The 25,078-nt window shown below is 43.3% G+C and overlaps 1 protein-coding gene across 1 annotated transcript in view; it reads right to left on the reverse strand.

The window, feature by feature from the left end:
* Positions 1–25,078, reverse strand: part of B3GNTL1 (UDP-GlcNAc:betaGal beta-1,3-N-acetylglucosaminyltransferase-like 1) — a 230,485-nt gene that overhangs the window by 153,218 nt on the left and 52,189 nt on the right. The window contains exon 6 of the mRNA XM_018553646.1: positions 17,727–17,792. Coding sequence (XP_018409148.1) covers positions 17,727–17,792 — 66 coding nt within the window. The remainder of the gene's footprint in view (positions 1–17,726; positions 17,793–25,078) is intronic.

A 25,078-nucleotide genomic window follows, 5' to 3' on the forward strand; every position in this document is an offset into this window, starting at 1 on the left:
ATACCTGTTATGTTGTACAGTGCCATCTGACTGGTACTATATCAATAACAATAGTTATGTAAGACTAAAGAGTGTGCGCATGGAGGAACACATACCAAACTGGAAAGTTTAAGCAAATCTGTAACCAACACAAAAAACTAAACAGCTACACATAAAAATGGCTTCCAGATGACATCATCAAAGAGGGCTGGAAAACAATGGAAGCTGCTGAGATAGGTTCAGTTTGCTTTGCTCTGAATAAGAATTAATATCACAGCAGTCTGCCTACAAATGCTCCAGAATTTTAATTGGCTTTAATTAAAGGAGGAGGAAGATCTGCCCAGCATTACAATTATTCAATTAGGGAGGATTCCGCTCTGACTGCCAGCAAAGACAGCCCACTTTCAGTTGCCGAATCATGCAAATGGGGGCCTTCGCGGCACCTCAGGTTGAACAGACCACGTTAAGCTGATGGTGTGGCCCTCTGCCAGGCCGGGACGCTGTGCCAAGCACGATCTCCACTCGTTCTGCGAGGACAACTACTTCTGCGAGAGGGACGGTGATTAATAAATTAAGTAGAGTGCCCTGTGAACCAAGCAAATGGTCACTTTTCTTCACCATTTTCTTTGACTAAATGCTTGCTCCAAAGCAACAGCTGCCCGATTGTCGAAACAGAGAAGATCTGCCTTGACGTTGGCATAAATGATGCCTTCATCTCTTAGGGGAGAGGAAAAAAAAAAAGCCGGTATTATCTTTGCTGCTCACGTTGTCAGATGGGCATCAAACAATTCTGGTAACTGAGTGTCTTGCTGACATGAATTTCTATTGCTAAACTCTCCAGTAACATGCCAGATTCCACTGTTGCTCAGGGGAGAGGAACACAAAAGACATTTATTTATTTTTTTTAGTGCCAGGAAATTTAATGTTCACTATATGACGCACACGTTTCCTGTTATCTTGCTGTTCTTACAGTTAGTGTTTGAGGTATAAGTTGATAGAATTTTTTTTTAAGGAGGCATTACAGATGAATGCAAACAGCTGCCTTACCATCAGGTCTTTATGCCAAAAATGCGTTTCTCAAGTTGACGTGCTATAATCACAAACTTTACAGCATATTGAGTGCCATCTGTGTTACACAGCAAGGCTGAACAATGCAACAATAAAACATTGCATCCGCAGAACCCTAAGGGTGAATTCACACCAAATGCATTGGGGGCATGTGCTGGCCGTTTTTCCAGTGCAGCCCCAATGCTAGACAAGCAGATTTACCTCGTCACGGATGGGCACCATTCACACCAACGCATTGTGGTGGTGGTAACGCGGTGGTGGGCGCTGGAAAGAAATGCTGCAGGCGGTATTTTTTTTCAGTTCTGAGAGATCCGACATAGTGCACACGGAATCGGTGCATCGGAACTGTGGTGGGTACAGCGCAGTAGCTGGGGTGAATGGGCCCTTAACCAGAAATTGATCCAGAAGAAGGCAGAAGCGAGTGATCCAATTTGCTTTTTTTTTTTTTAAATCCTTTCTGATCCCCAAAGGAATCTTATTACTATAAATATTAGTAGCCAGTTCTATTTTGTGCATTTGAAAAGACATCCAGTACTTTCTTTTTAAGGCCTCATTCACACTGATAAGAGCCAGCCCGTACAGTTCTGTGCTGCGTGCACGGCCGTATCGGGACGCTCACGGGAAGGACAGGTGCTGCGTATGAGTTGTACGCAGCAGCCTGTTCTTCTCTATGGGAGTACGCAGCCGTCCGCTCACCCGAACTGCACATAGGTGCAGGTGTCCATACTCGGACCTGTCTGCGTCCGAGCCGGGTCACACGCACCTGTACATAACTGCACTTGAGGTGAGCATAGGGTGGCCTATGGCCGTGTACTCCCATGGAGAAGGACAGGGGCTGCGTACTAATCACACGCAGCACCTGTTCCTCCCAGAAGCTGCCGGATACGGCCGTGCACGCAGCATGGAGCTGTACGTGCCGGCCTTTTCTCGTGTGAATGAGGCCTTATCCTCCATTTTGGTTCTGTTCAAAGTTGTAAACGTTTGGGTTTTCTCATCAAATTCTGCGGTGGTGACAAAAAAAGTTTTATCTTTACACTTTGTAGTTGCGCTAGGAGGACTTGGTGCATCGACTGAGAAACTAGAAAACCGCTTTTAATTACCAGTCTGGACTGTGTGCCCTTCACTGTCTGCTCCCTGGAGAGAATAACTTCCTATGGAAGGTGGCCCGGCACACGGACAGGAAACGGAGACACGAGGGCATGTTTTGTAGTGAACTATAAACAGTAGGCGAGCTGTGATTGATCTCGTAGAAGGAGATCTTGGGATATAATGGCAGGCGGGACAGAAAACGCCTTTCCTGTCTGCTGAATGCCAGAGCTGCTAAGACCATTAGACAATACAGAACGGTATGGATAAAAAAAAAAAAGGGATTGCTGTTGTTAAGTCCCCAGGTGAGGAGAAGATTCTGACACACTTAAAAGAATTTACAGAATTCCGAGGAAGGGAAATCCCATATGAAACATCTCTGCTGTTTACAAGAGGCGGAGGATGTCGAGATGTTTAAAAAACAAAGATTTTTTTCATTAATTCGCTGGAAAACTGGGCTCCTTACAGTGAATCTGTTGCCAGGCTATGGGCATTCAAACATTTACATATAGTTAACAAGCTGTACATGAACTTTAATCCCTTTCACTACCACTGTACATTTTAAAACGGTGTCCGTGTATTTCTGGAGGACCGTTTATAAACGGCACTTCAGAAAACGCATGCATACATACAGGTGGCCATTGGGGCCATGTATAGCTGTGGTCTCAACTGTTATTGAATGGTTCAGATCACAGTCCTAGTGATCGTTGTGATTGGCCATCATAGCAATCGCAAATTTAAACACTCCAGTGTTTACATTTGAGAGCCCTCCCCTTCCTCTCACAAAGGACAAAGGGGGTGGAAGTAGTATTTATCAGTCAAGGGGAATGAATGGGGAATGTAGTCGGTGACAACATCTCAGCTCCCTCCTCCTGAAACCAACAGCAGCTCAGATACCCTGCTCCCCTTTCCCAGCAGTGACTCAGCAGCTCAGCTCTGCCATCCCAGCTGTGACTCAGCAGCCCAGCCCATATTGCTTACACTTCCATTTTGACTCAGCAGCTCGGTGCCCCCTGCTCCCCACTCCCAGTGCACGGGACTAGTGCATGAAGTACATTACCATCACGATCAAAAGAAAATGTATGCAGCCCACTCATTTAAGGCCAGGTACACTGCAGCATATACATTTTTTTCTCTTTGGGATTAGATTACTTTAAAGTGGTTCTAAACCCTCCCGTTTCTTTTGCCTATATCTACTGCTATCAAGCAGTAGATATAGGCAAAACGTTTTTTTTTTTAAACGCTTTAACAGCGCTTAACACTTACCTTGTTTCGGCTGCGCGCTCCCGTCCACGAACACGAAACTGTTCCGACGGCCGCAAAGCATCTTGGGGCGGGCGCATGCGCAGTTCGGATTCTCGGCCCGGAGACGAGCAGAGATGCAAGGTAAGTCTATGGACGCGTGCACCCGCATGCAGACACCGCTGGATCAGAAGTGCCTGCTAGCAGAGAGGTGTCAGCGCTGGATCGGAGAGCTGCCACACCGCTGGAGGGACAGATGAAAACATGGGGAAAGAAGAGGAAGATCGGATTAAGAGACATCATTTAGGGTAAGTGCTGACATTAACATGGGGGGAAGGAAACATTTTTTATCCTTTAATGTCACTTTAACTCTCATTACTTTAACTTTTATCTTGCAACATCCTCTGACCGAGTTTGGGATCTCTTTTGCAAGGCTTCAACATGCGCCATATCTGCAATACGTTTGGATGTTATTAAAGATCTTTTAAAAGCACTCAGTCTCTGTGTCCTACATTTGATTCTTATCTCTCTTTTTTTTCTCTCGCGTTCTTTTGTGCTTTTCATTCATGTCTTTCTGTCCTCTGGCAAAAAGTCTTTGATGTGCCCAGAAATGACACCAAGTCGCTCTCTAAATACAGTAAAATTCTGCAGAGAGAGAATAACCGTATTTACAGGAAACAGAAGCCTCTGCCTGAGGAGAGAAACTTGTCGATCTACATTTGAGACTATGGATAAATATGGGACCCTTATTCAGGTGACCTTGGTGCTGCCTATTGCTTATTTTCCTTTTCTTCCCATTCTCTCACATTCGTGTTCACTGTTGCCATTGACTCACTCTTCGTAATATCCCGGAGGACTCTGTAAGAGGACTTACCTGCAGATTGATTCCTGCCCAAAAACGTGCATGCAATCCCTTGCGGAAAGTTCCTGGAAACGAGCTTTAGCACGTGGACGCGCGCGTGCATGGGAATGTTAATGCGAAATAGCGCATGCACTCGAGCGTACGGAGGCGCACTCGTTAACGTGCCGGCACACGCTCATTAGCATGCTCACTATACTATATAAACGGACAAGAAGCAATGACCAAGTTGCTAAGTGGTCTTCAGCTACTCGCTGTGTGCCCTGTACTTTGTTCCAGTATCCTGATTTCCTGTGCATGAACCCGGCTTGTGACCATTTGACTCCGCTTCCTCCTTCTGATTCGGTACCTCTGCTCCTTGATCTCCCGTGTATGACTGGCTTACATTTCCTGACCCTGCTCCTGATATGTGATTCGGCACCTCAAGACTTGGCTCCCTGTGCATGACCTTGGCTTGAACCTGACTACTCTCCTGGTCTGCCACTTGGTGGATCGCTCCATCAGTACCCTGAGCAACTACATACAGCCAGTGCTCCATTGACCTCACACCCGTTGCCTGCTCTGGTTTCAAGAGGTCCTGGTGTCATCCCAGTCCTGCTGATTCACCAGCTGGTCCAAAGCACTCAAGCGTCTCCTCAAGAACCGACCAGCCACCAGTACCGGCACCTGTGCTCCACTGTCCTTACATCCCGTCACTACTTCAAGAGGTATGGGACGAGAGGTGCGCGGGCAGCCCCCTTCTCAGCTGAGTCAGGTACCTGATAAACTCCCTGCCCAATACAGTCCTTGTATTTCAGGGGTTGATATTGGAAATATTCAACTTCACAATATTGTAATGTTTATTGCTGCCTAATGGTTTTAGTGTTTACTATGCAAAGGGGGGTCTCAGGTGCTTCTGGGTAGGACGCCTTCCACTGTGTTACTTGTGAACATTTTTCTTGATATTCCTTGTTATTTTATTTTTTAATAATTCTTAATATAAACTTTTGAAAATGAAAAGCACTTCTAGATAAACAATCTCGATACAAATTAGTAAACTCAACATGAGATTGTAGTCCATCCCGGGAGTGAGCTTGGAGCGGTGACTACTTTACAACACACGCAGGGACCATGGGGAAGAAAAGTAGCCCCCCTCCAGAAGGAAGGACAGTGTCAGCAACAATTCAGAGATGATTTGAGGATCTACAGCCGAGGGATACACAAATAAGATACATTGTTGTTAAAAAAGTATACTAACATCCTCCCGTGACCCAAAGCTCAGTATATAGGGAGCTACAGCTCGTGGTATACTGAGACCGCCGCAGCCGGGACGGATCCCGACATTACTGTCGAGATCCACCCAGCTGCGTTAGTGACAGCTGGCTCTGCCTCTATAGAGGCAGAGCCAGCTGTACACGCCCCCTCCCCCGTCCGTTCCTTCAGTCATCGGAGCGGGGAGAGGAATCCCTGCAGGGAGATGATCGAGAAGTGAGCGAGCGATGGTATGTGTTCGCTCACTTCCCGATCTATTGAGCCGACGTGTGATAGTTTCATTGTCACACGTCGGCTCGAACTATGAGGATGAGTGATTTTCACTCCCCTCATAGTTCTCCTTTAAAGGTACTTGAATGTATTTTAGGGTCTAACTCCTGAGTTTAGTGTCACTTTAACATTACAAAAGGAAAGAAATTAAATACGTTCATTGTTAGAGTTTAGATACGCTTTAAATGAAGGCAGAAAACTCCTCTCGGTGTACTGTGACACTGAGACAAAATAAGTCAAACTTGTTTGGCAATAAATCCTAGCGCTCACGAAGTGCTACTTTGTAATGTTGACACAACACTTTCCCTGAGCCACCGCGCCGCTGTCTGAAACACAAAATTACATTTATAGAATGTAAACACCATTAGCTCAGCCCGGGCAGATCAACCCTCTTAGTGTGACATCAGCGCTCGCTGCCGTCCCCTGCGATCATGTGTCCAGACCGGTGTGCGCCTTTTGTTGGTTTAGGGATTTTTACAGGCTACTGCTCTGATTAGAAGGGCGAGCGAAGTGTTTATGGAGGAAAGCCGCGCTGCACTGGACGGAGTGGTGCATGTTATTGTCCTCGCGGCTATTCCTCCAAATTTGTTTCGCCAGGCAGCAGAAGTCAGTGTTATGATTGCTAATGCGACCGTCTGTGCGCAAGGACAATATGCCCGCTCTGGTGTACGCCGATGTTTAAAGATGCAGCGACCAGCTTAAAGCAGATATAAAAACATAATATATTGACAGCTTTCAGAATGCAGTGGCTGCATTCCTTTTCTTTTTTTTAGGCTTTTTTTTTCCTTTTATCGTCGCCTGGTGATCCTGCTGAAACACTTCCTATCATACGGTGACAACCCAGAGTGATGATGCTCATGTGCTGTAAAGTATAGACATGCAAGCTGTGGAAAAATTCGGTTTGGTTCGAATATTTCGGGATTTGGATCCGAAATTCGATTCGGGTTCCGGATTTGGACGAAATCCGAAGTTTAGGATGAGTTTACGAATATTCATTGCGAATACCACAGAAAACCATATACAGCTATTAATACTAAAGAATCTCCTAGACCCGAATGACATTCAGGATCCGAAATGGATTTGAGAGATCCTGAATACCATTCGGGTCTAGGAGATTCAGCTTTAGTAATATATGTATATGGTTCCCATTCACAAATGGCATTCAGGATCCGAATTTCCGAATAGCATTGGGAAGCTCCTGAATGCCATTCGAGTCTGGGAGCATCAGCTTTAGTATTATATGTATATGGCTCCTAGGCCTAGGCTGTAAATTGGGTCACCCAAGCCAATATTAAGCCCACACCCTCTGAAACTAAGCCACGCCTACTTTCATTCATCTGTCAAGTACCAATGGCTTTACTGCCTACCGACGCTCTGTGAAAAGTTTCAGTTTCCTGCAGGATCAGCTGGTCCCCCTGAGCACTGGCCCTGATATCCTGTTTTAGGATGACTCCTTTCCCTTGCAGGGTCCTATGGAGCCACCCTTGTGTGTTCTAGTGAGCTGCGTGTGTCTTCACAAACACACAGGCACAGCAAGGCAAGTCACTCTCCTCCTTCCACCATCTTCCTGCTTCTCCCTCTTCCCTTCTCTAAGCTAGCAGAAAGAGCTGCTGGAGATTGCGCTTTCCCTTGTGATCTTGTACTGGACAGGAGGTTCAGGGAAGCTGAACTGAGGGAGTTGGAGCCAGCTATTCTGACATAGGACGGTAAGTGCTTAGGCAAAACTTTAAAGAAATGCTTTGCTGGGCAATTTTGGTTTGATCTACTTTAATCCTGGCAGTGTGGGGTTATGGGTACGTTTTTTAATTTTCCCAGTTTTCAGCTGGCCATACACATAGATCCCCCCTGCCCCCCCACCTCTCCCTTGGGCTGGGCTACTGGTGCTGGCTGTCAGAATACCCAAACGGACTGCAGCTGATTGGCTGCAATTACTGTTCATCTGACAGTTTTCCTCCCAGGTTACTTCAACAAATAGGCAACTGGATGATCCATTTCTGTCAAGCCAGATGGTGCCGTCAGGGCCACACAGCTGGAATCTTGCCTGAGTCAGCAGGACGAAATCTGAACAGTGTATATGCAGCACCGGCTCCAATCAGCTGACAGTATCGGGTGGAGCATCTTCAGACCATCGAGCAGGAAGAACAGAGTTTAACAAATGACTAAGTTCTGATTCCTGACAGAGCAAGTTATGCAGAGTTACAAAATGCAGCAAACCCAATTAGGGGGCCAATTCCCACGCACACAATTCCCTCTCTGCCAAGATTCCTACGGTGTAATTAGAGTGCGCGGTTGTGGCCTCGATGCAAATTAACTTTTGTGTTGTATCCAAACGGCATCGTTAAAGCTCCGAACGCGGACTGAGTGTCCCCTCGACAGAGGCAGAAGATGGAGAGTGCCACAATGCATGGGAGAGGGAGGGAGAGAGAGAGAAAGAGAAGGAGAGGAAGAGAAGGAAAGGAAGGGGGAAGAGAAGAAAAGGAAAGGGGAAGAGAAGGAAAGGAAGGGGGCAGAGAAAGAGAGGAGAGAAGAAGATAAAAAAGAGAAAAAGATATAAGGAGAATAAAAATAAAAAGTCAGAGGAAGACATAAAGGAGCAACTTAGAAATGTCCTATGTGAAGAAAACAGGTTGGGGCCCATTCATAAAATGTATGCTAGGTCAAAACCTTCTTAGATTTGGATAGGGGTGACAGGTTCTCTTTATGGAGACATCAGGGGTCTATTCATTCTATTATTTCAAGCAGAATTGGGGGTACAGGATTACAAAGACAAAATGGTGTGAAACTTCAATTGGTCTATGAATGAATTGACTGTAACTAACAAAACAACACAAATAAATTAAGGTAACATGCATGCCATAAATGTAGCTGATGTACTTATGCAGGTTTAATGAATTCAAAAGAAAATAAAAAAACAATTACCAGAAAAATGTGAAGTTTTAAAGTTATTTATTTTTTTTGGAGGGAAGAAGAACAATGGGATGAGCTGTCACACGACACCAAACGCGGGTTTGAAGGATTTGAGTCAATTTAATAAACAATTGCAGAAATGTGGAGAATTTCAGCTTTCTTTCATTGTTTTCTTTTCTGTCCTCCGAAACTGACTAAACCACATTACTCCTGAAACCGAGGAGCGCCTCAGGTCCAATAGACACATATACAGTGAGGAAAATAATAATTGGATCCCCAGATGCAGCTTTTGTCAGTTTGCCCACTTACAGAGAAATTAAAGGTCTATAATGTTTTATCATAGGTGTATTTTGAATGATAGAGACAGAATATCAACCAAAAAATCCAGAAAAAACACACGATACAAATGTTATAAATTGAGTTGCAGTTCAGTGAAAAATAAGTAATTGATCCCCAAGCAAAACATGACTTAGTACTTGGTGGAGAAACCCTTGTTGGCAAGCACGGAGGTAAGAGGTTCCTTGTGGTTGGTTACCAGGTTTGCACACATCTCAGGAGGGATTTTGGTCCACTCTTCTTTACAGATCTTCTTTAAATCCTTCAGGTTTCTTGGCTGTCACTTGGCAACTCGAAGTTTCAGCTCCCTCCATACATTTTCTATAGGATTAAGGTCTGGAGACTGGCTAGGCCACTCCATGACCTTAATGTGCTTCTTCTTCAGCCACTGCTTTGTTGCCTTGGCGGTATGTTTTAGGTCATTGTCATGCTGAAAGACCCATCCCATGACCCATCTTCAGTGTTCTGGCTGAGGGAAGGAGGTTCTCATCCAAGACTTTACAATACATGGCCCCGTCCATTGGCCTCTCAATACGGCAAAGTCGGCCTGTACCTTTAGCAAAGAAACAGCTCCAAAGCATAATGTTTCCACCTCCGTGCTTGACTGTAGGGATGGTGTTCTTAGGGTCATAGTCAGCATTTTTCTTCCTCCAAACACGGCAAGTCGAGTTAATGCCAAGATGCTTTGTCCCATGTCCCAGTATGTAATTGAGTGGAAGTAGGAGTAGATGGAGATAGGATGCAGTGGCTTGTGGGCCAATGACATGTATGGGAACTGAAAATGTACATGGCTGTTTATAGGTGAAAGGTGGTTGGGTTGACATTAGGCTGTGCGCGCCAGTAGGCAACATAAATATTAAGGAAGATGCTGCAGGAAGGCCACACCATGGTTGATGTGGAAGGACCAATATGGCTGCTGAGGGCAAGGATACTGCTTTAGGATCCCAGCAACCACAATTACAAGGATTTGCTGCAAGCACCAGAGGCTGAGGCTGCGGTCATAGTGCACATGACTAAAGATTGCTCAGAAAGCACATCCACGCAACACAACAAGCAGGAAACAGATACAATGAAGAGAACACCTAATGATGTCCCATCTTATCATTGGCACATTGACACATAGAACGTGTGAAGACATATGAAATGCATAAAAAATGTGCAGCAACATGCGTAAAACACGCTGCAAAAATGTGCTAGAAAATGCAGGCGCACTAGTTTGAACGGAGACTTGAGCTGCCCTATGTTGAACCATAGTCCAGAGAAAATGAATTTAAAAAAAAGACTGTGCAGAAATTAATAAATTGTCTTGATCAATATGCCCTTTTCCTATCAGTCATCAAGGATGGACGGTACCTAGAATGCCGCAGTGACTTTTGGCCTTCTTTAGGAAAGAGACAAGAAAGAAAAGCACAGCAGATCGACTGACATGGTCAGTATTTTCACCATCCCTCTGCGAACACTCTGGGCTCCAGATGTGTGTTACGACCCAACAACTGCAGGCCATTAAAGTTGGGGATGGTGTTGCAGGGTTAGTAAATCTTAGGGTAACCGTAAACTTTTAGCAGCGAGACAATAGGACAGGTGCAAAGCCGTTCCCCCGCTGATCCAAGCCCGGACTACAAGATCTACCGGACTATATAACAGAGCCTGGGGCCTGGGCGCACAAACAGACTATGATGGACCAGCACAGACCAGACAAACATGAGAAAAAGACAAAGGCATACGTAATTCCCGGAATCTGTACAGAGAACAAAATGTCCCAGGTGCATTGTGAAAGAATACAAGGCAAAGAAACAAAGGTCCCGTTGTCTTGTGATAATCTCATAGTGTGCCCTATTTTACTTTTCTTGGATACAACTGTTACAATCTGTACAATCACCTTTAGATGCACCAACAACTTTGTAGCGTGAGGTCTTACGTAACCGGTTATAATTGTTATGGATTGTTTGTGTGGGCCATCACAATACAGAGTTGGTGCTAAATCTAAAGGAGATTTGTTGCAGAGATTGTAGAATCAGATAGTAAAGTGTGTGTCCCGATATATATATATATATATATATACTGCAAATGCTTTGTACCACCAACAGCCACTTATCACAAGCTAAATGTCTTCAACTGACATTTTCCAGAGCGGCTGTGAACCTGACTGGCAGCTGTCTGTATTCCGGTTATTATTTGTAATATATATGATGTTTATTTATATAATGGATTTATTATTTATATTTTCCCTCGGTAGATGTCAGGACAGGAAGTGTTGGAAAATCTCTACAATGGGGACACAAGACACATTTGTAGGAAAGTGGGGAATTGTTAGAACTTCTTACAATATTTTTGTCCTTGTACCAAGCGAGATCTAGACCCCAGCGCTTATGTCCACCAACATTGGTCTGTAATATTTTTGATAATTTCACCGTACACTCTTTCCATTTCTGCATCCTGTACCCCACATGTCAGCTTAGGTTGTATTTTGCTTTCATATATTGAAACAGTGACATACCATACACCACAGTATACTTATTTACTGTCCACAATACATTACATAATGTTTATTTGCCAATATTTACTGTTGCCATGCGCACCAGCACTTGTTCCAAATTGATTTATGATGTTGCTTTTGTTGCCTTTGTACTAGATAACAGCCTGTTATGACATCCAGATACCACCTTAATGCCTCCTATGCTTATTCAATTACATTTCTAATGCTGCTGGCTTTATTATGCATTATTCCGTTTCTAGCCTTAAATTATGGCCGCTTAGGGGAAATTTCCCCACCGCTAAAGCTGGAGACCACGGTCCTCTATCCCATTCCGCACACGCGCCGTGTGACAGAGGCTTTCACTTGAGTGCACACTTCTGCTGCCGCTGGTTAACAGGAAAGGCCCTGTGTTCTACACGGCGCTGTCTCTAGTGGATGGGGTTGGAGCAAGCTGGTGGCCCAGCGCCTTGTCAGAAGCCGGACACTAAGCTGGTTACTATTTAAACCGGCGCACGCTGTGACTGGTCCGGCACCTGCGCCCTCTCGTCACAGACGAGAGGACGAGTTAATTTCCAAGCCCTGTACACACACATATATATATATATATATATATTTAATTCCTGCCATTACTGCTTCCCTATTTATAATGGTCTGATTCCAGCACATGGGGCGAAGGGGGTTCTTCACAGTTAGATCAGTTAGGGTCTGGAACTCACTGCCGCAGGCAGTGATTTCAGCAAAGAATGTGGAATTGTTCAAGAAACTTTTGGACGATTTCTTAAGGGACCGTAATATACAGGGGTACAAGTAGTACTCCTAAGAATGAGATCCTAATAGGTTGGACTTGATGGACTAATGTCTTTATTCAACCTCAAATACTATGTAACTATGACCCTCTAGCAACTTCAGCGCCAAATTATAGCTAATTATAGCTAATTTGCCTACAAACGTCAGGAGGTCATAATAATCTGGCCACTCAGTGTACATGGCTGTGTGATCTGTGAAAGCTTTGTGTAATATATCAGAGTTAGAGATAAACACGAGAAATTAATATCTTCCTATTCTCCAAATCACTACTGAGAAAATGAGGCGGTAATGAGGGGTTTCTGCAGAATTGCCCAGAAAAAGGAAACCCTAAATAAAAACCTCGCAACAAAAGTATTTGGGCCTCAGCGGACTGCCACAAACATTCTTAGCTGGGGGGAATTGGAAGGAAGCATATGTGATCCTACTTGAACCCTCCCATCCTCTATTGCATAAATATTCACACCCAAGATTGCAAGTTTATGAACATACCTTGCAAGATGTCTTCATAAAAACATCTTTCAGAAGAGCTTTTCAGTACGTTACATCCACATTACTAACTACCATCCCATGTCTAAGGGCTAGTTTTACTCTCTGTAATACCTTAAAGTCTATGTAAATGTATACACTCTTTATATAAATCACTAAAATCTCATATAGGCTTGATAAATTGATTTTCAAAAGTTATTTTTAATCTTTTTATATCTATCTGCAGCTTTCATTGAAATATCATCTGGTAGCCCTGTCATGAAGGTCCTTGTTTTGGTACTTCCTGTTATAACAGGTTATAACTGTCTCTCAGTTGTACTCCACCATACTCTCTAGTGGGGACTTCAAGTGGTCTTCTCGACACACTGTGCAGGCATGGCCCACCAGTGTCATAATCGGGAAGCTGGTCCAGGGCAATATTGTGCAGCCAATGCTGAAGAACGTGCATGTAGAAGGAAGTGGCTGGAGGAGATCAGCAGCACAAGATGGCATATCACATGAATGAAAACGTTTGGGTTGAGGAATTTAGGGCATATTGTAGTGATGCCCCTTCAGAATGTTCCATAGCAGCACCAACCCTGTCCAAGTAGGAAGAGGCCATGGGTCAACCCAGAACACACCATACAGACTGCATCCCCTAGCTGGTTGGGAATGCCTTAAAAGCCCCCAGGAAGAATTGCAGTCTGAACCACCCTGCTACACCTGCTTTGTGAACAACCCTAAACTTGGGCATAGACATTACAAAACCAACACAGGTGCTTGAACAATCTAACCATCACGCGATATCACCTAGCCAGCTTATATCCCAAAAGCAGGAGGGATTGGGAGCTGGGCGCAGACAGTACCAGCAATGGGGAAAAACAACACTAAATAGGAAAGCCTCACGAACCAGCAAATTGCTTTTCTTTCTCAATAATGACTGCCCTCAACCATCAGGTGCTGTCCCAAAGACATTGGGACATCATCAGAACCAGCCATAAAAGGCTGAACAGTGAGACCTGAAGAAATGTGGCTGGAAAATGATTGACCGATGATGAAATTTACAAAATTAAAGAGACAGTATTGTTGTGTATGAACACACACATACACACACACACACACACGTGTGCGTGCAAAAGACTATTTATATAAAAAAATACTGTGTATATATGCAGTCTGTGCAAAAGCTACATATAAATATTTTGACTCACAAAGATCACAAGGGACCATGCACACAATAGAATACGCGCACTGTTTTGAAAGGCCAAGTGTAAAAAAGAAAAGCTGCTTTTTGCCTTAGTACATATTTTTGTTTAGAGAGCGGCAATTGCACAAGAAGAAAAAAATGTCAAAAGTGACAAGTGGCGAAGGGACGCCGTCACAATAACCTGCAATTTTGCCGGAAACCATCTCTGCAGAGGAGGAACAATTCTAAAAAAAATGTGTGCTATGCGACTTGTGAGTGATCCTGAAAAATAGATTCCAGAGGAGGTAAAAATACCTTGCCTGTATCGCGCTTCTCCGTCCAACCAGTACTGATTAGGTTTGCTCTCTGAGGAATGCTGAAAGGTATTTAGGGCTGAATGCTAACACCTCTGAAGGAGCAGAAACATCAACAGGTCTATTCACAAAAGGGTGAAGAGTTTGGAGAAGGCGGGAGAAGTGAACAATCTAGGACAACATAGCTGAACTGGAAAGTGAGCTGAATTGGAGAATGTTTCCAGGTCAGCTATGTTGTCCTAGATTTTTCCCTTCTCCTGCCTTCTCCAAACTCTTCATCCTTTTGTGAATAGCCCTGCAAGTCTTTTTGTTTTGTTTTTTTCCTTCTTTATCTGTGCAGACTACTTCCACTTACTATCCAGACGCCGCCTTAGTAAATGATTCATGCATGTTGCATTCGACCTGCAAACCGGGACACAAAAATGATGCACAAAAGCTCCTGTTACCCCATAATCACACACTGTCACCCAATCCTTGACACTCTACACTCACCCATGCATATCATTCATCATTCATTCATCATACACACTCAACTCTTCTCTCATACATTCGCTTATGTGTACACACAAATGCACACTCCCAAAGATGGCTATGTAAACACCTGCTATACATAAAAACACGCACAAACACACAGTTATACGTGCACAGGTGCATAAAAATGTATTGTTCAAAAACATATAAAAGCCACACAAATTTAAAAAGATATAAATGCATATCACAACATTTAATCAAAGTCACACACAAGAATAGAGAGAAGCATACTCACCCGAGACTGTTCTGTCCTATGCAGTATAAGAAGTGGGCAAAGCCTACGGCATTCATAGGATACATGATTGACTCCTGCAATTAAAGTGTGTCTGCAGCCAAATTTTGGATGGAGAAGGGAAGGCTTAGGGTCTCTGTTTTTTTATTACTGTGTGTGCCCCCACTAGGGAGATTCACCCACTCTATTTGTCCTCCTGACCACTGTCACTGGGAAAGCATACGTTGGGAAATATACATCTTAACGATGTCATCAGAACAGTAATAGAGGGGAAGTCTTCCATTGGGGACACCTGCTTCAGTGACAACTGTCCAAGATGGGACAGTTGTCTCCATTCCCAGTCCCTTTTTATTGTGGCTCAGGTACAGGAAGGGAGGGAAGCAAAACATGTATATACGCCACAAGTGTCAGGCCAATGGTGGAAGAGCCTAAAATGCTTTAAATTGTTTATAAAATAATCATATAAAACAGTCAATGTGTTTTGGGAGCAAACACGCTCCCCCTTTATCAGGACTATCAGTGATATTTGAGAAAGGCTCACCTGGACTTGGTAAAGCAGATTCCACATACATCTTTAGCTGACTGCTTGAAAAGGAATTAGAATTTTGGGATATAATTCTGCTCCATCTCATTCCTTTTCAAACAGGAAGCCCCGAGGAAGAGGAAGTGCATTTACTCTCAAAGTGCATTGGCGGTTTTATATAATCATTTTATGGACAATTTAAGCATTTTCGGACATTTCCGCTATGGGTCTGGTGCTTGTGGTGTATGTAAAGGTTTCCCTATCTTCCTGTACTGAAACCACTACAAAAAAGGGAATGGAAATCTCTCCAAAGTGACTCTGGTTCACTTTCTGGGTAACCACTGAAGGGGAGCCTTGCTCCGTGTGAGAAGCCTTACAAGTCAGCTCATCGAATAATTATGATCTTTCTGTATTCTGATGAACAAGTGTTAAAGTTCTAGCGCTTCTTTGATATACCTTTTAGGAAGCGAAGATAAATCTGCCCAACGGAAGTTCTAATGATTGCTTACACTATTAAAAACGAAATAAAAAAGTTTTAGCCGGAGTTGCACTAACTTTAGGAGAAGCAGAAATGTATGTCTTGTTCAGGAAGCATCAAGTGATAAAATTGTAGCTCGGCACTCCCTCAACAGGGAACTGTCTGAATACACACCCTATGTAACTGTATAAATGTAATAATTGTACCACTGAATAAAATATTGTGCATTGTTTCACCTAAAAGCCCATAGTGTCAATGAGGCCTATTAATCTACTGGTCCAACAACCAAGAGGACTTCAGGAGAAGCTATACAGCTCCTGAAATAATGATCCCCAATAGTGTTAGGGCTGCCAGTTTCTACACCCTGATTCGAAAATAAAGGGCAATGACCCTACATTCAGTTTGGCATTAGATGACAACATTTGGCATGTGTAATGTGACAATCCACAAATGACCAGTGCCAGCTCATACCCTTTGCTAATGAAATGAGCAGTTATAGAGGTTATATTTAAAAAACAAAAAAAACTGTGTAGCCAAACAATCACCAGTCTCAGCAGCTCCATGTCTCCTGTGTGATCTTGTTTAGCAATGATCAGTTCAGTTTCTAGAAATACTTGTGTGTGGTTGGCATCAAAGCAAACCCGTGATAAACAAAAAAGCAGTAAACTAACATATGTAGCCCACACATGAACAGGTCACGTAGTCTCTGTTAGAGAATTTTAGGACTAAATATGTAGACAGGACAGGCAAGACAGTTAATGAGCAGTCTTCACTTGGCAGTCCTCAAGGACATCTGCCTCTGCAACATGACCAACTCCTCAGCACTGGCCAAGGGACCCGGTACTGGAGTTACCTTTATCACGGCAGAGCGTACTGTCTGGTGCCCATTCTTCAAGATTTCATGATGAATGTGATAATAAAGATGTATTAACTTTTAACTACACATCTGCTTTAAATTCAACATTCAGATTTTCCATGCAGTAAGGAAGGGTTAGGACCTCTGTCTGGCGTGTAACACGGAGTGTGCCCCCGCTAGGGAGATTCATCCACTCTATTCTACTTGTCCTGCTGACCACTGTTACTAGGAAAGCATACAATGGGAAAATCAACCGCTTTAACTTCAACATGTCAAAAATCTGGGCAAATCGACTTGAGTATATGATTAAAAAAAAAAGAGATTTACCTTCAATGAAAACCAAAAGTTTGGCCTGTTGAACATGTATGCAAACTTTGCAAAGTCGCACTTGCCCCCTCCCCCAACCCCACTTCACACCTCCTTGGGTCCTTAGACAAATTGCAGAGCCTTAATAAAGAAATTAGACAGGGAAGGGGACAGGTCTAAGCCGAACTTTACAGAAAAAGCAAAGATTTAATTAAACATCAACTGCCTATATCACCTCTGTCCTTAAAAGATAGATAAAAGAGGAAGTTGAACTCGGAGAACCATGTGATTAGAAATGCTGGTACATTGATAAACATGATAGTTGGTTCTTCCCTAAATGGAAGGCATTACAAGCCTATTGAAGCTGCTTTAATTGCTGTAATTCATCAAGGCATGATAAAGTAGTCTCTCATCAATATCATATGTGATAAGACTGCTCAAGAGGTCACTTCTATAGTGCTATTGTAGTTTTATGAATTGGGTGAAATGGCACAAAACTCTCATCACAAAACCTATCAGGAAAAACTTAATCCATACAGAATGTCAATACTCACACTCTGTGGAAGATGAACAGCCGCTTCATACTGCAGTCTGACTCTTTGTGGCATCATCACATCATCCTGCAAGATAACAAAATGGCATCAAACAGGTCAAATAACAACAAAACTGGTGTAGCCTCAGTGTTGGCCAGACACAATGACAATTTCGTAACAATTTTAAGCCAATTTAAACTACTATTTGGATTGAAAAAGTCAACAAGCAGAGTATGGTTACCTACAAGAATCCCTCCCATACACACTGATATATACTGTATGTAAATTATTGAGGGTCAGTTGCTTTGGTTTTTTTTTTATTAAAAACTAGTTTAAAGTGGCTCAAATGGCTGGCCAACATTATTACACACAGTAATTAAAACAAAATTTGCACAATCTAAAACCAAAGTGACATCCAATCTGTCCACCATCATTACAGAATAGAGTAAAAGGAGATCTCACTGTATTATGGGAGCAAAGCTTCTATTTGTCCCTTGGTTCAGATGTGATATGCTGAAAACTAAAACATCCCTCACCTGAGCACTGATGAGCAAAGATTTAGGAGGATGCTTGGGACTACCAGTAGGATGAAAAAAAGACTCCTGCCTAAAGACACTCTAGTGATATCCAAACTGCCCAAGAGCCAGTGATAATGTGGGTCAAACTCTGGTTACAAGTAGCCCCCCTAATGTAAATGTTGATATTGCCTCATCGATAGCAACTGGTAGAACAGAGGAGCTGAGGCAGAGGACAAGCAATTGGAGAGGATCATAGAATAGATCAGGCCAAGGATTCCGTTATCAAAAGTGAGATACCAAGTCAGAGGTGGTGGTAAGGTCAGATTGAAGTCATGGCAGATGACAATTAGAAAACAAAACAAGCTTAGAGAGGAGAACAAAATTCAGTTTAGCTGACTCAATATTCCCTAGGTTGAAGTAAACAGTTACAGGGAGTTATGTCAGGCTCCCTTCTAGGCCACAGCAACCAATCAGCATGCCCCATCAGCACGTCAACATGCTCTTTTACACCTGACGGTGCCTAGAAATGCATGTAAATAGCAAGCCCATGGATGAAAGATCGGTAAGGTGGTGCCACCCCATATAATGATGAAGAAATTGTTGGTACAAAAGAAACAAAAATGTCCACGTACCCTAATAAAAGAATAGAGGAACTATAACATTCGGGAACTGCATTGTGACTCTGTTACCAGTTTAGATATAAAAAGGGCTTTTTGGAGTTCTTCTTTAAACGCGAGTCAGTGCGATCGAAGCACGAGATGAAGCGTGCAGCTGAGCACAGTGAAAATGCAGAAGTGACAGAAAAGATTTGAGGAAGTTGTTGATTGATATAATTCTTGGTGACTTCAGCGTGACCTTCAACAGGTTTATTGCACGTTGTGATCGGTGTACAGAGGTGGCACAGAATGCTCCAGCACACCCCGATTGATTCTGCAAGCTAATTTTGGCACTGCATGACCTGATGTTACAAGTGTCCAATGCTGCAATGGGGGCAACATCCATTGCAGGACAGCTCATGGTCTTGGGCCAAACAGGGGGAAACCCTACGAGACAACGACATAGGGTCCAAGGTGTTATAAGTAAGAAAGCGGGAAAAGAAAACCATGAAGGTTATATTTAGGGATGAAAAATGTACAGATTACGTTTAAAATGCAGTTCACCTACCATGAAAAGAACATGGGGGTTGTCCATGTTAACCTCATTCTAGTTGCATGGTTGTTATGACCCTCTAGCTTTGATGCTCTGAAGATAATGAAACCCATAACTGTACAGTTGTTCTGAGTCCACAATGCAATGTACTGAAGCCAGAGGGTCAGCATGACAGTCAGGAAGCAGAAGAAGTCAGCAGTGCCAGCCTGCTTTTCTTATGACATCAATTGTGGCCACTTTGAAATACTCATTGTTCCTTCTTCGACGCCTAAAGAATTCCTGTAATGGACCCGGATGCCTTTGTCACACACTGCACAGGCAGGTTAAAAAGTCAGTCCACCAAATGATTAAATCAATTTAAAGCTCAACTTGAGGAGGATATAAAAAAACACCCCAATAATGCTGACATGCACTCACTAAAAATAATAAAATGTATTTTTAAATGCTGCTAGACTAAGTAACTGAATTTGACTTGCCATTGGCCTCTTGTACTCCTCGGTATAGCAGCTCTCAGACAGGCTATAGGCTTCACATACACTTTCATTTCTTCTTCTGGCTTCTCCTATGTATCCAGCAGCAAGACCCTACCTTTGGAATCCTGGCTCCTGCTCCCCTAATCCATCAATCTCTGATACAAAAATCGGAAAATCCACCACTACGAATGGGCTCAAACTCATACTGGGCGCAAGTGGGCAGAGGCGCAAGTGGGCAGAGCCACAAATTCAAAGCATATCCAGTGGAATATCAGCATTGGAAAACGTATCCTTCAAGTACCGCAAAGCCCCACAGAAAAAAAAAGTGACATTTTTGCATTGTGTGTCAACTGCCAGTTTCATAGCAAATAACACACTTTCACCAAGTTCTCCATACCTGCTTTCAATTATAACTGATGCCATCCTTAGCAGTATTGTGATGGCAGCCGACAGGAGGAAGATCAGATAATGCTGGGCAGCCAAGCAGGTGCCACAACTGAGCAGTGCTGGGAAAACACTGGCGACACTGCAAACCACAAGAGCAAAAGGTTAAGTGATGTGTCAGCAAATGTTTAAGCCATCCAGATGGAATTTCATCTATATGTTACACATTGGAACAATTGCTTTTTTTAAAGAAAATGCCAAACAATCTGAAAAAAATCTAAAAGGAAAGAGGAAGCTGCCCTCTCGTTTTATCTGGTCAACACGCAGATAGTAAAAGTTCCTCCAACAAATGTTTACTCAGAGACTGTAAAGTGTAAGTGAACTTCCACCATCTCCTCTCCTCTCCATGAAGCTCTTTATCTCAGTTTGCCGTCATTTGTTTTTGAGGTGCATTTTAAGAACTCCAATCTGATAGAAAAGCAGGATACGGGTTTTCATTGAGGAACTGTTGAAATTAACAAATATAACAATATACATATTTGCCAAAAAACATTGCTAGCAACGGAAGAGCAGTCAAAGCAGCGCTAAATCACAAACTAAAATGTTTGGCATCAACTGGCCATGCAGGCAGAGGCAACCAATTGGTGCTTCCCCCCATTGCGAAAACAACAGTATCTGTTGGGGAACCAGGCTGGACCCCGCACACGCTCTATATCCTTTCTTCTGCCTTTTTCTTTTTGTCCTTTTACTCCACCACTCATCTTTGCCCATTCCTTATTACAGGGTTAGGCAACCTCAGCATTCCAGTTCAGCAAACTCATCGTGCCTCTGCCTCTGGGAGTCATTCCCGTGGCTGTTAGAATTATGCAATGCCTCATAGAACTTGTAGTCCCACAACAGATGGAATGCCAAGGTTGCCTATCTTTGCCCTATTAGGTTAGCTCTCTACTATTTTCTGGCTGTTACGGGGAGAAGCTGGACATGCTTGGCCCGCCTCTACGAGAGTCTTATTCATTTTTCCCACCCTGTGTTAAGAAGACATCATGCACATATTTTTCTTCTTTATTTTAACCACCATCCATAAAATCATGCCTCATCCTGCTGGTATTTGGCAACAGTAGAACAGTAAAGCTGCACAAGGGTTGTACTGTTATCATCTTGTATTTGTGTACCTGATTAACTGTCACTGTATCTTCTTACAACGTGACTGTGAAATTCTAAAAACAACAAAAAAAAACCTCCTGAAAAAGAAAACAACTGCATCTGACTGATGCATTGCTTTCTGACTTCTGGGTTAAAGGATAATTAAACCCTCTTGCTTTTTGCATATATCTACTGATAGCAAGCAGTAGATACTGTGTATGCAAAAACATAAAAAAGAAAAAGTTAACAAAAAGGTTCAAACTTACCTGTGTCTCTGTTGTGTGCTCCTGCCAAAGATGTGAAGATTCTCGGGGCGGCCGCAAGGATCATGGGGCGGGCGCATGCGCAGCAGAGATCTTTGGCTGGGAGAAGAGAAGAGGAGAGACACAATGCACGCAGCATGTACGCCGACAGACACAGTGGGACAGGAAGTGACAGCAGTCAGCACTGAATCAGAGACCGGCACCAGCGCTGGAGGGACTCCTGAAAACTACTGGAAGGACGAAGATGATCGGATCAAGAGGCATCATTTAAGGTAAATCCTTAAAGCAGAATGGGGGGGATTTTATACTTTAATGTCACTTTAAGTCCTAACCACCACCTTCAAACCCAATGAGAGTGACCAATAAGCAAGCTCTTATTGGATGGGGGTGGTGCTACAATACAGGGAGCAAGGTTTAATCCAAAAGTCAAGGAAGTTGGGCATCAAAAGGAAAACCACCAGCACTTGTGAAGCAAGAACATAAATCTTGGTTCTGTTTATTGGAACATTGTCACATGCTTCATGAAAGGCAACATTTCTGGGGTCACGCAAGTTCCCTTCCTCAGGGTGACATAGTGACACTTGAGCAGCGTAACATACACTCCTCGCATGTGACAATGATTCAATAAACAGAACCAGAATTTATGTTCTTACTTCACGGGCGCTAGTGATTTTCCTTTTGAAACTTTGAAGTTCCACACGGCCGTCCTCCGTGTAATCACTGCGAGCACTGCCATTCTTAAGGGCCCATTCACACCACATCATCTCCAGACCAGACCAGATTGTTTCGGGACCAAAAATGCATCCTATTGTATCCCTATGCTATTGCTGGCCTCTGTTCACACCAGCACAGTCCGTTCCAGACCAGACCAGAAACATACTGAACATCTCATTTTGTCTGGTCTGGAATGCACTGCAACTGCAGGCAGGTTCACACCATTTTCTGGACCAGATCTGGTCCAGTAAAATGGTGTGAACCTGCCATTAAAAGGATACGGACGCTGTATGGAGTGGAGGAGATCCACAATGTCAACACAGAAAATTTGGCCATTCTTGCCACAAAGTGAAACCAGGATCAGAGGGGTGCACAGATGAGGATTTTCTGCCAAATACAGGTTGATCAAGACTTTGTTGCTGCTATTTTGTGGGTCCACTTTGATCCTTGTGACCAGAAAATATTACAGAAGTTCATATTACAGTAAACTCCCCGTTATCCGGCATCCACGGGGATTGGTAGATTCCAGATAATGGTAGTTTCTGGTTGCTCGAGAGTTACTATTAACAATAGGTCTAACTAATGCCATACCCCATACTATCCCATGCCATAAACTCTGTAATGAGTCCATATTAATATTGAAATGCAGTAATCAAAAGCAAATTAAGACAAATAGACACACAATCGTTTCCAGGATAATACATGCCGCAGATCAGCAAAACAGCGAATACACAGGGGATTTTGTTTTCTAGTTAGATGAGAGTTCTGGTTAGTTGAATACCGGATAACTGAGAGTTTACTGTACTAAAATATATAGGTAATGGTGAAAATTATAGTACATGTGAGTTCAATGGAATGACATTCAGCTTGCTAAGCAAGCATAAACAATTGCCATTTTTTTAATGCAATACATGCTTTAATTTCCTTTTATCCTTTGTCACATTTCAGCATTGTGGATCTCCTGTAGCCTCTTTTCAGCCCACATGGACCCCAGTGATGGCTGTATGGCATTTTTCTGGACGGGCTTCCTGATGTTGACAACAGTGGACCATGCCTGTGTAACATGCATTGAAATGTCCATTTGTAGTCTTCATCAGAAGCCTGTGTTGACAGTGTGACAACGCAGGCAGGAGCACAACTGACAGGAAAAGCGTTGACATCGTAGTATTGAAATGCCTGAACAAGGACCTTCCTGACCACATCACCAAGGATTCTTTAAATGTAAGCTGTTGATTTAAACATGTTAAACATTACAATTGAAATTATATAATTATGTTATAATGTGAGATTTTAGGGATTCAGTTAAAAGATACTTTTAAAGTGACACTAAACTCAAGAGTTAAATCTTAATAATTAAAGGAACTTGAATGCATTTTTAACAAAAATGTATCTTATTTGTGTATCACTCGGCTGTTGATCCTTAAAGGAGAGCTATGAGGTGAGGGAAAATAACTCATCCTCATAGTTCGAGCCGACGTGTGACAGTGAGACTGTCACACGTCGGCTCAATAGATCGGGAAGTGAGCGAACATAACGTCGCTCGCTCGCTCACTTCTCGATCATCTCCTACAGAGAGCGGTGACGGTCAATCACCGCTCCCCGCAGGGATTCCGCCCTCCCCTCTCTGATCCTCCAGCGCTGACTGGAGGAACGAACAGGGAGGGGGTGGGCACAGCTGGTTCTGCCTTTAGATAGGCAGAGCCAGCTGTCATTCATGCAGCTGGGTGGATCTCTACAGCATTGTCAGGATCATCCCGGCTGTGGCGGTCTCAGTATACCGCGAGCTGTAGCTTACGATATACTGAGCTTTGGGTCACGGTAGGATGCTATTATATGTCGTCCTGTGACACTTATGAGAACTATGGGGGAAAGCACTGACCCCATAGTTCTCTTTTAAATCATCTCTGAAATGGTGCGGACACTGTCCTTCCTTCTGGAGGGTGGCTACTTTTGTTCCCCAAGGTCCCTGTGTGTGTTGTAAAGAAGTCACTGCTCCAAGCTCGCTCCTGTGATGGACTACAATCTCATGTTTAGTTTAGTAATTTGTTTAGTGTTACTTTAACTCGTACAGCACCATAGATTTTGGATTATCATCATTCGAACATTTGTACCATCTGGCAAACCAATGACTTGCATCTTTATAAAGTTATCTCAGCCATGTGGGCGGCTGAACCCCTGACCATAACACATTGCGTAACACAAATCACAAGCGATGAGTTCTCTGCCACACCTAAGGAGAAACAACTCATGAACGTTGGAGACTCTGGAAGACCAGCACCCCGCGGGGAAATAACAAGTAAGCAAGCTGACTGGGATAATCGGCAGTGAGTCAGACCTCTGGCCGGTGAGCAGTGGGGATGGTTGGACCATGACAGGAAAAGTAATGCGCTGCCAAGCTCAAGATTAGTTTTCTGGATCAAATCTGCAGATGTCTGTAAATGTCTGAGTCATTCCAAATGTGTTCTCCATGGAAATTAGAAAAGAACACTCGGGAAGGATGAGAAAACAAAATGTATCACAACAGCTATCTCCTCTCAGATGTTGGCAGTTTTAGTGCCAAAATAGTGGAAAGGGGCAATTTTCTGTGACATAAAAGTTCTACATTTACCAGCTAATAAAACACATTTTTACTAACAGATAAGGAAAGAAAACAGGAAAAGTATCTGTAGATATAAATAATACACATCACACAAGAGTCAGTTTACCATATATCCATTTCTGCTTTAAAG

The sequence above is a fragment of the Nanorana parkeri genome, unplaced genomic scaffold (genome assembly GCF_000935625.1).
Source record: "Nanorana parkeri isolate BGI_ZX_2015 unplaced genomic scaffold, ASM93562v1 scaffold126, whole genome shotgun sequence".
In the NCBI taxonomy this organism is placed as follows: domain Eukaryota; kingdom Metazoa; phylum Chordata; class Amphibia; order Anura; family Dicroglossidae; genus Nanorana; species Nanorana parkeri.